The 10,056-nt window shown below is 42.3% G+C and overlaps 1 protein-coding gene across 4 annotated transcripts in view; it reads right to left on the reverse strand.

Moving 5' to 3' along the window:
* TOMM70 (translocase of outer mitochondrial membrane 70) overlaps nt 1-10,056 on the reverse strand; it is a 38,994-nt gene that overhangs the window by 16,668 nt on the left and 12,270 nt on the right. For 3 of the 4 annotated variants that reach the window (XM_053386189.1, XM_053386188.1, XM_053386187.1), the window contains exons 3-4: nt 9,564-9,893; nt 1,166-1,339 (exon numbers count right to left, since the gene is read on the reverse strand). In XM_053386189.1, the coding sequence (XP_053242164.1) occupies nt 1,166-1,339; nt 9,564-9,893 (504 nt within the window). Of the gene's footprint in view, nt 1-1,165; nt 1,340-7,832; nt 8,116-9,563; nt 9,894-10,056 lie in introns of those variants that run through there. The other variant, XM_053386190.1, reaches the window with a different exon arrangement.

A 10,056-nucleotide genomic window follows, 5' to 3' on the forward strand; every position in this document is an offset into this window, starting at 1 on the left:
GGGCTTATTCCCTTGTAAATGTGTGTAGGAATGCAGGCTTGGGCAGATTGTTTGCTGGAGAGGTAAGCTTTCAAACAGACAAACAACATTTATCCTGCTTGCAAATTTCTTATCAGTTTCTGTGAAAAAGGTTGGCCATCTCACCTAGTCACACAAATTACTGGATTTGAAATTCAGTACTACCGTAATTCATAAATTCAATGTGTTAATACATTTTTCAGTTTGGTCATTAGCGTATTGCAAATAAAAATGGAAATATAAATTTATCAGCTTTAAAAGTTTTGAGTATGGAGAGCAGTATATTTATTAATTTTCTAGAGCAGCATTAGGACAAAAGTAAATATAGTTTGCAGAATACAGAAACAGTAGAGTAAGCCGACAAACACAGAGAGTAGCCAGTATTTAATCAGAAATGTAAGGTATGGAAGTTTAGAAATCTAGCACTCCAAGAAACAGTGTCATCTTTAAAACCAAGGGAATCTCAGGTTCCATTTCAATTACACAGTCAGGCAACTGGGAATGTGATAATCTGTGTAAGGCAGTGGTCTTTAGGAGATGCAACACAGCCATGTGTGAATCCTGCAATTCAGAACTTCCAAACCACAAAACTCACGAGTTTCATTTGGGTGTTCAAACTTAGCCTAACAAGGCAGGATATGCCCAAGTCCTTTGCTGCCCCCTCCATGCAAATGGGGAACAAGTGAGACAGCTTCAGTTAACCACAGCTTCATGTGTGAACTGGGAAACTATGGTTAATGGCTCCCAAAGAAGCCAGGATTTGTTATCCAACTTTAAACTATGGTTTAATATATTCACTTGTTTGGAAGGCATTAACCAGTTTTCCAGTTTGTATTTATCATGAAGCAATAGTTAACTTCTCCTTCATGGTTTGTTTCCCTGCTCACATGAAGAGGATGTATCTGAGTGCATGGAACTCATGCATATCCTGGATTAAGTCTGAATTTGATCATGAAAACAAGGTCTATGTGCTGCTTCTCCCTACCAATGAATTGCAAACAGCAAGTAGCACTTGTGGATTAGAAGAATTTTAAACCTCTGCATGTGCAGAGTTTAATGCCTAGGGGGCTAGAAAAAATAAAATGTCTAAACATACAAAAAAGCAGGTGAAGTCTATATTAATAATGTTTGTAATTAAGATACATACCAGTTGCTCATATGCTGCAGCTCTGTTCTGATAAAAAGTAGAAAGGTCAGCATTTTTCTCAGGCGGACATAAACTGATGGCTTCGGTATAGCACTGAATGGCTTGCTCATATTTCCCAGCTTTAAAGTATTTGTTGCCTTTGTTCTTTGCTGCTTGGGCTCTATCAAGAGGGCTCTGGAAAAAAAAGATATATTTACCATTCATACATATTTTGAAAATACAAAAGGGTGGTCTTAATAAAACTTAATAAAATAAAAGTCTCCAGAACCACCTTATAGAAATTGAGATATGAAAACTAGGAGCTAAACAGCACCTTAAACCTAGGTTATGTGCACATCAACGGAATGTCTAGGCACATTTTTAATAACAAGAATACAAAGCTGAAAATGAATGAATTGCAGCTAAAATATTATGTTCATTTTTCACACAGTCTAGTCCTTCCCCTGCCCACCCCCCGTATATTCTTAAGAGGGTCCCTTCTCCAGTCTTCAAAGAGTATCTGGAAGTGGGGAGGCAGGAAAAGGTCCTCTTTTCCTTCCACTCTGCAGTTTTAATCTGAAATCTTAGGCGCAGTACTGTACCGAGCTCAGAAACTGCTCACACTAATGAAATTCCATAGCAAAATGCGCCTAGAAAAATGGGAGTTTCGAACACTGATGGGGGCTGATCACAAGAAACCCACTATTTTATAAAGATGCTCTTTCTATAGGTAAACAAAATACAGCATTCAAAATGTGGCAAAGATTTAAACATTTCCCCCACCTTTATTTAGAGCAATCTATATAGAGCATCTTTAGAGGAGGCCAATATGAATCTCAGCTATGTATGGTTATAAGATGATGTGTATAAAAGGCTGGCACAGCTGTCAGCTGAGAGGACTGTTTAAAATATTTCCCTAGCTTTGTGGTGTAGATCTTGCTACCAATTTAAACATAAACATAAATTAAACATACTCTATCACACTAAGATTATTATTTTAATAAATAAAATAGAAGTAGAAGATAAGCCTCTTTTTATTACCAGCACAGGAAGGCAATATAGCTTACACATGTATCTCCTTTTAAGTCCAAGAGAATGCACAACTTAAGAGAGAAGACTGTTATGGTCACTGAACATTCTGTGATGCTTCTTGCTTGCTAATAGTTATGAGTGACCAGTTGATACTTGCACAATGACAGCTAACAAGACAGCCTTCATGCTTTCCTGCTGACTTGGAACCTATGACAAGCCTTTGAAAGGCAACATTCTCCAACTAGAAAGGAAGCGCTAAGAGAAATTCGTGTTAGTTTGAACTTTAAATTTGGCCTCCTAGAGAGTCAGACAAGAAAGCTGAGTTTTAAGCTGGAGTTGACTAGAACTGGGTTCATGTTTGGAGCTGAGTGAACTAGTTATTCTCTGGGAATCTCAGGCATGATCAGCAGATATATTACTAGCTTGCTTGCTTCCATAATCTTTGCTTATTTTTTGGAAACTAAAAAAAAATATTTATAGGATACCATGTATCTCTAGGGTTTTTTGTTTTTTTTATAAATAAAACACTTAACTCTGTAGCACTGAACCTAGACAATTCTCTGCTCAAGGAAATGAGATGTGTGTTGAGGATGTTACTATGGACTTTTATTATTAAACTGCTCAATGTACAACCAATGTGGTGACATAATTACATTCTCACTTGCAGCAGTAACTAAGAAAACATCTTCAAACACTATGAATTTTGTTTATTTCTAAGAGGTCAAGTGGAAGAATTAACATCTTCAAAATTAATGTTTTTAAAATTAAGACTCCTAGTTCTGGGGGTATAACATATTTCAATGGTAAAATTTACATTATGGCCTCAATCCAAAGCTTTGTGGTTTCCTTTGCAAACACAAGAACTTCAAACAGGAAGCAGGCACGGGGCTGTATTGCATGACTTAGAAAATCATGTTGCTCACAATGGAGAATCCCTACAAGCATGCAAAATATCCTCTAATTTCTACATTGAAAGAAAACACATCATAACAGAAATGTTAATAATTTAGACATTAGTTGCTAGCAGATGAAATCTGTACTACCTGTACAAAACTGCTCAAGTACCATAATAGAGACTTAATGTCATTTAGTCTTGAAAAGGCTGTTTGAATAGCACTTTATGATTACTACCTTGTCTCTCAAACACAGACTCCCTAAATGAGATAATGCAGATGAGCATATTTGTTCATTTGTAAAGAAAACTATGGTAAAACCAAGCTGATAAAAAGGTTTGTGGTAAAAAGTAAACACTAAAGGAATGTGCATTGGTCTTCATTATTTTTCCATGTCACAAAGCTTATGAACAAGGCCTTTGTTTTTAGGGACAGTGTCTTCTCAAGCAGAATGAGGAATTTGCTGTCATTTAATGGGCATGATCTCAGTGAAGCCAACATATGACAAAAATTGACTAGAGATATATAAAGGACAAGTTTCAGCTTTTTCCTTACAGATGTACAATTAAAAACTGTCTTCCAAACAACACAGGCAATTTTTTATTCTTGTGGTACCAAAATGCCGGTGAAAAATAACTGGCACCAACCACCTATACCACAAAATGCCTCTCCAACAAAAATGCAGTGCTTGTCTCTATAAGATACTGAAAGCTTGAGATTTGAAATACCTTTGGCTAGAAAAAGATTTCCAAATTCTAGGCACCTACATCATTTGTTAAGAAGGATGACTTGGGGACTTTTTAATATTTTCCATTCATTAATACAACAACAACAACAATAACATCATACAAATGCTATTAAGCTGCCTAACCAATAAGGTAAAGGTAAAGGCAAAGGTACCCCTGCCCGTACGGGCCAGTCGTGTCCGACTCTAGGGTTGTGCGCTCATCTCACTTAAGAGGCCGGGAGCCAGCGCTGTCCGGAGACACTTCCGGGTCACGTGGCCAGCGTGACGAAGCTGCTCTGGCGAGCCAGCACCAGCACAGCACACGGAAACGCCGTTTACCTTCCTGCTATAAAGCGGTACCTATTTATCTACTTGCACTTAGGGGTGCTTTCGAACTGCTAGGTGGGCAGAAGCTGGGACCGAAAGACGGGAGCTCACCCCGCCGTGGGGATTCAAACCGCCGACCATGCGATCAGCAAGCCCTAGGCACTGAGGTTTTACCCACAGCGCCACCCGCGTCCCTTATAATAGAAGGGATTATTGCCTAAACAATAGAAGATGCTTATCCTATTTCACTTTAAAGAAAGGAATATATATATAACTACTCATAAGATCAATAAGTTTTAAAAGTGCACTTTTAAAAATTTGCCATTAATTATTTAACCTGATATGGAAAGTGCTAATATTCATTCTCCAATGCTTGCAAAGAGAATGCAAGCATTCCAATTTCACAGGCTTTCCTCAGATAGATTAAAAAATAAAATTCCAAGTTGGAAACAGAATTAAGCAACTGTTCACATCATGCAATCGGACTACACATTTTCAGAGCACAACAATGTAGGCAGAGCAACTTTGGGAACTAGTGCACCATGTAAAAAATAAAGCCCTTACTTTAAGCCATGCTTTATATTCCTAATCCATGGCCTGGCATAAATGGCAATTAACAGCTCCCGTCAAATGCAAGAGACTATATACATTTCATTCTAAGATTAGAATGCTGGTAGATCCCCACTATCTAATGACTGCACTCTGCTTAGAAATCTCAAGAGACACCAAGAACTTTCATTTTTATCTATAGGAACATTTACTAAGACAGCAATAAGATGCCTGACTCTACATTAAAACAAGAACTGTTTCCCATTTATGTATCTTCCTCATGAGTATTTATCTCTGCCTTTCTTAACTTGCACTGAATTACCTAGTAAGATTTAGACTGGGCACTAATTCCCAAACTGTGTGGTCATAAGTGCTAAAGTGTGATTTGAAAAAAGTTTCGGAGCCTCAGACTAGGCCATGGGGAAGACCCCATACAGCTTCAGCTGCCAGCATGTGAAATGCGACACCATCCTGAAGACAAAAGATGCACTTGGATTTCCCAAAACAGTCATCAGTACAGATGGCAAGAGCATGGGAATCTCTGAAGCATTCATTACCACTGCCCAGAAAGCACACCTCCATGCTCTGGACACCCTGGGCAGTGACTTAATTAAGCACTGGGGAAAGTAAGCCTCCACTATGATGCACTTTGAACTGGAGCATCCTGCAGTTACAAGGTATCTTTTGAATTTAAAAACAAATTTCCTCCTATTTTAAGCGAAAGTTGTTTATGGAATCAAAAGTTTGAGAAATATTTACATAAAATTTCAAAATATACGGCTCTAAATCAAAGCTATTGCATTTTATTTCAAAGCAGTCTAGCTGAATCAGACCAAAGGCCCACTTAGTCCAGCATCCTGTTCTGTGACTAACTACATACCTATGAGAAGCCCACAATAAAGAAATGAGAACAGCACATGTTCCGGAGCAACTGCTAATCAGAGGCATACCACCTCTGAAACTGGATGTAATACTCAGCCATTGATAGCCTTATCCTCCATGCATCTGTCTAACCCAATTTTAAAGTCATCCAAGCTTACGGTCATAACTACCATCCTGTAGCAGTGAATTCTAATTTAACTATGTGCTGTGTGAAGTACAGTGGTACCTCGGGTTAAGTACTTAATTCGTTCCGGAGGTCCGTTCTTAACCTGAAACTGTTCTTAACCTGAAGCACCACTTTAGCTAATGGGACCTCCTGCTGCTGCCGCGCCGCCAGAGCATGATTTCTGTTCTCATCCTGAAGCAAAGTTCTTAACCTTAGGTACTATTTCTGGGTTAGCGGAGTCTGTAACCTGAAGCATATGTAACCTGAAGTGTATGTAACCTGAGGTACCACTGTACTTCTTTTTCTCTTGTCTTGAATCTTCCAACGTCAGCTTCACTGGATGAGCCCTGAATTCTAGTACAGTGGTACCTTGGTTGTCGAATGGCTTGGCTCCCAAACAAATCAGCTCCCGAACATCACAAGCCCACAAGTGAGTGTTCTAGTTTACGAACGTTTTTCGGAAGCCAAACATCCGACACGGCTTCCAATTGAGTGTAGGAAGTTCCTGCAGTCAAACAGACTCCCAGAACAGATTAAGTTCAACAACCAAGGTACCACTGTATTATGAAAGGTGAAGAGTGTACTTCTAGCCACGTTCTCCACACAGTGCATCATTTTACACATCTCTATAATGTCTCTCCTTACCTGTCTTCTCTTCCAAACAGAGAAGCCTCAAATGTTACATAACTTTTTCTCATAGAGGAATTGCTCCAGGGCTTTCATTATCTGGTTGCACTTTCCTACATCACTTCCAGTTCTGCAATGCCTTTACTGAAGTCAGGTAACCAGAACTGTACAGTTCTGTACACCTATTTCAACAACTACTTATCCCTGTTTTCAGAACGTAACAGACACAGGAGCACAAATTTTAGAATCTACATTACAAATAACTAGCCTGTGGCCCTCCAGATGTTGTTGGACTACAACTTCCATCATCTGTGACCCATTCAATATACTTGCTGGGAAGTGGAGCCCAATTACATCTGGACAGTCACAACCACTTAGCTGTCCCGATCTATATCCTCCAGATGGATAAAAATCAGTTCATAAATGCACTGGTTTTTCATGTGCTCAGAGCTCTTTCAAAGAAGCAATAGGCATTATCGGCAAGAGGACTGTACCGCATGCATGACTACATAACTGAATTAGCTGCACAGTCCTCACAGACAATGTTCTTAATCCAACTTGTTCATAAACCAAGCTGTTCTTAAACCAAGGTACCACTGTATATGACCAAAGAGACATGCTTAACACACTTGGAATGTCCTACACCTATAACAGTTAAGAGCTGCCTTGAGGAAGGGCTTTCAAAGGCATTCATACTCTTAAATCCAAACCTATGAAAATATATACTGTATCATCAAGTGGATCCCTCATCTCCCAGTGATGGCATAGAATCTCATAACTGGTTTCCCCACTTATTCTAGTAATAGCACTGAATCTCACAACTGAGGGGTTTGTAAAGGCTAATTCAAGTTCCTATCCCAAGTCAATTACAAATTGGGACCAGACTCTGAGATTTGGGTCCAATTTCTAACGGATATAAACCCATCTCAGTCCTTTCCGCTACAGTAGTTGTTGTTTTTTTTCCAGCTTGCCAGGGCCAGCAGCAAGAGGCTAAAATCAATGGCGGGGGGGTCAGCAACTTGGAGAGGTCGCCCCTGTAATTTACTGGGAACATTTGATCCTATTCTCCAACCGAAACAGAGCGGCTGCCAGGTGCCAGCTGCGCTCCGAAAGAGGAGAGCGAATCGGGCAGGGCTGAGGAAACGAGGGCCCTCATGCGCTACGTACATTTAACGCCAACGATCATTCCCGCCCAGCCTACGTGAGGAGGGATTGGCGGAGGCGACAATGGGCTGGGTGTCTTTGCCGCCAGCCCCTGGGAGGGGCCGCGCGGTCTGGCCCTCCGTGCTCCCCGAGAGAGGCCCTTCAACACAACCGAGGGCCGTTGGAACCCCAAGGAACCAGGTTGGGCTCCGGCACGTGAGCGGCCTCCCGCCGAGCGCGCGCGGCCGCCGCCTCCCAACGGTTTCGCCTCCCCAACGTTCCATTCCCAACGGCCGCCCTCGAGCCCCGTTCCTCTCAGCCCGTCACCCCAGCCCTTCTCACCATCTCGTCCCCGCTGGGTCCATCGGGGTGTCCGGCCCCTGAGCCGTCGGCGGGCCCCGGGCTGGCCCTTCCCTCGGGGGTCTTCCTCTCGCTCGCCCCTTTGCCTCCGCCCCGCGTGGCGCGCCTTCGCCGGCCCCACAGGTACAGGGCTCCGGCCCCCAGCAGCAGCGGCGCCCCCAGCGCCAGGGCCAGCTGCCAGCGCGGCATCCCCGAGCCGCTCCCGCCCCCGCTGGCCTCCACGGGCTTCGAGGCGGCCATGATCCCCCCGTAGCAGCAGCAGCAGCTACTGCCGCTGTTCCTCTGGCCGCCGCCGAATCAGCCCAGGAGAAAGGGAGAGCGAGGGGTCAACGGAAACGAGGGGCATAACGGGAAAGGAGGCCTATTAAAGCTTCCGCTTGCCGCGTTCCTTCCCATTACCAGCAAGTCCTAGGTTGCAGCGCCACCTGCTGGCCGGATGGAGCCAGCGCAGACAGGGCGGAGGAAGGAGGAACACCCGGGTCCGTCCACCTGCTGGCGGGAAGCGGTGTAAGCGGAGAATGCAGAATCGTAGAATTGCAGAATTGGAAGGGACCCTAAGAATCATCTAGTCCAACTGCTTGCAATGCAGGACTGTGCAGTCACGCAAGGGAATGTTACTGAAATTTAATTTCGTGCAGGGATGAAAAAATGTACACCCTGCTAACACGTGACATATCTTAGACGTGTATGTATATAAATTCATACGTATATATGCAAAACATATATGAATGCGAACATTTTTTACAATTATGAAATAAATCACATCAACAAACACCTCATTCAGACAATAAAATAATGAATATTTGTGGGGATCACATCAGCAAGCTCTACTCCCATCTAATATACTCTAGTATGAAAACAGCCTATAATGGTGCATAGAAATGGTGCACTTTGCACAATCACATACCCACTCCCTACCCAGTAGGGTTGGAACTTGGCAACTGGTGAGTACAGTGGTACCTCAGGTCACAAACACTTCAGGTTACAAACACTTCGGGTTACAGGCTCTGCTAAGCCGAAAGTAGTACCTTGGGTTAAGAACTTTACCTCAGGATGAGAAGAGAAATCACGCGGCGGTGGCGTGGTAGCAGCAGGAGGCCCCATTAGCTAAAGTGGTCCCTCAGCTTAAGAACAGTTTCAGGTTAAGAACGGACCTCCGGAACAAATTAAGTTTGTAACCAGAGGTACCACTGTACAAACTAAGAACTTCAAAAGAAGACTACAACATGAAACTACTGAATTGCAGTTCATCAAGAGGTTCAATGCTCTCCTTTGTGGATTGAGTGGTGGGAAGTGTTAACTGGTGTACTAATGCCAGGGTGTTTGTGCTGACAACTTATTTTACTTTGTGAAGGAACTGGGAACTGTACTCCACACAGAGCACCCTTGACAAACTACAGTTCCCAGGATTCTTGGGGTGGGGGTGGTTGCATATGGTATGCAACAGCCTTATAGTTGTTTATATTATCTGACCTTAGGAAATATATTTAAATGTGCAGTGGATTACGATACTATAGTAATCCTATACTTACTATAAAAGCTACTTCTTTTCTTTCTAATTTTACTGTTGGTCTCCCAAAGCATTCAAACTTCTACTTTTTGCTTGGAGATGACAAATTTGAAAAATATTTGTCTGGTGATGCTGGATTGCCTGGTACACCCACCAGAACAAGACAACTAAGTGACTGTTTTAAGACCAACATGGCTGCTCACCTGCAAACAAAATGCTTCCTGTGTTGCTTCCGCTTGTTTGACTGCAGCATTTAGTGGAGGGAGCACATTGCATTTTCCTCCCATTTTCTTGCCTGCAGAATGCAGTGGAGGAAGAAAAACAGGATTTGTCATTGCGGAAGAAGATGGGGCATGCTTGTTTGAACCTCTAGTTGGATGAGAAGGAGTTGTGGTCGACAAGGGTGCTGGTGCTTGTCTGGCTGATGTTTTCACTGGTGGGAGATGCACACTGAACATTGATGGTGGCTTTGCTGTTGGTCTTAATGGTGGAAGAGTAAAATCTGCCATTGCATATACTTCTGTGAAGCTCTCCTAAGAAGAAGAAGAAGAAGAAGATATCTCTCAGATTTTATTTTATAAAATCTGAATTCACTCTCTCTAGCCTCCTCCCCAGGAACTTTTTTTACATTATCAACAACTAAAAAGAAATCAGAAAATGTAAAGTATATATGACTGAGATAATAACCATAGCCCT

Source organism: Podarcis raffonei, chromosome 4 (genome assembly GCF_027172205.1).
Source record: "Podarcis raffonei isolate rPodRaf1 chromosome 4, rPodRaf1.pri, whole genome shotgun sequence".
Classification (NCBI taxonomy): Eukaryota; Metazoa; Chordata; class Lepidosauria; order Squamata; family Lacertidae; genus Podarcis; species Podarcis raffonei.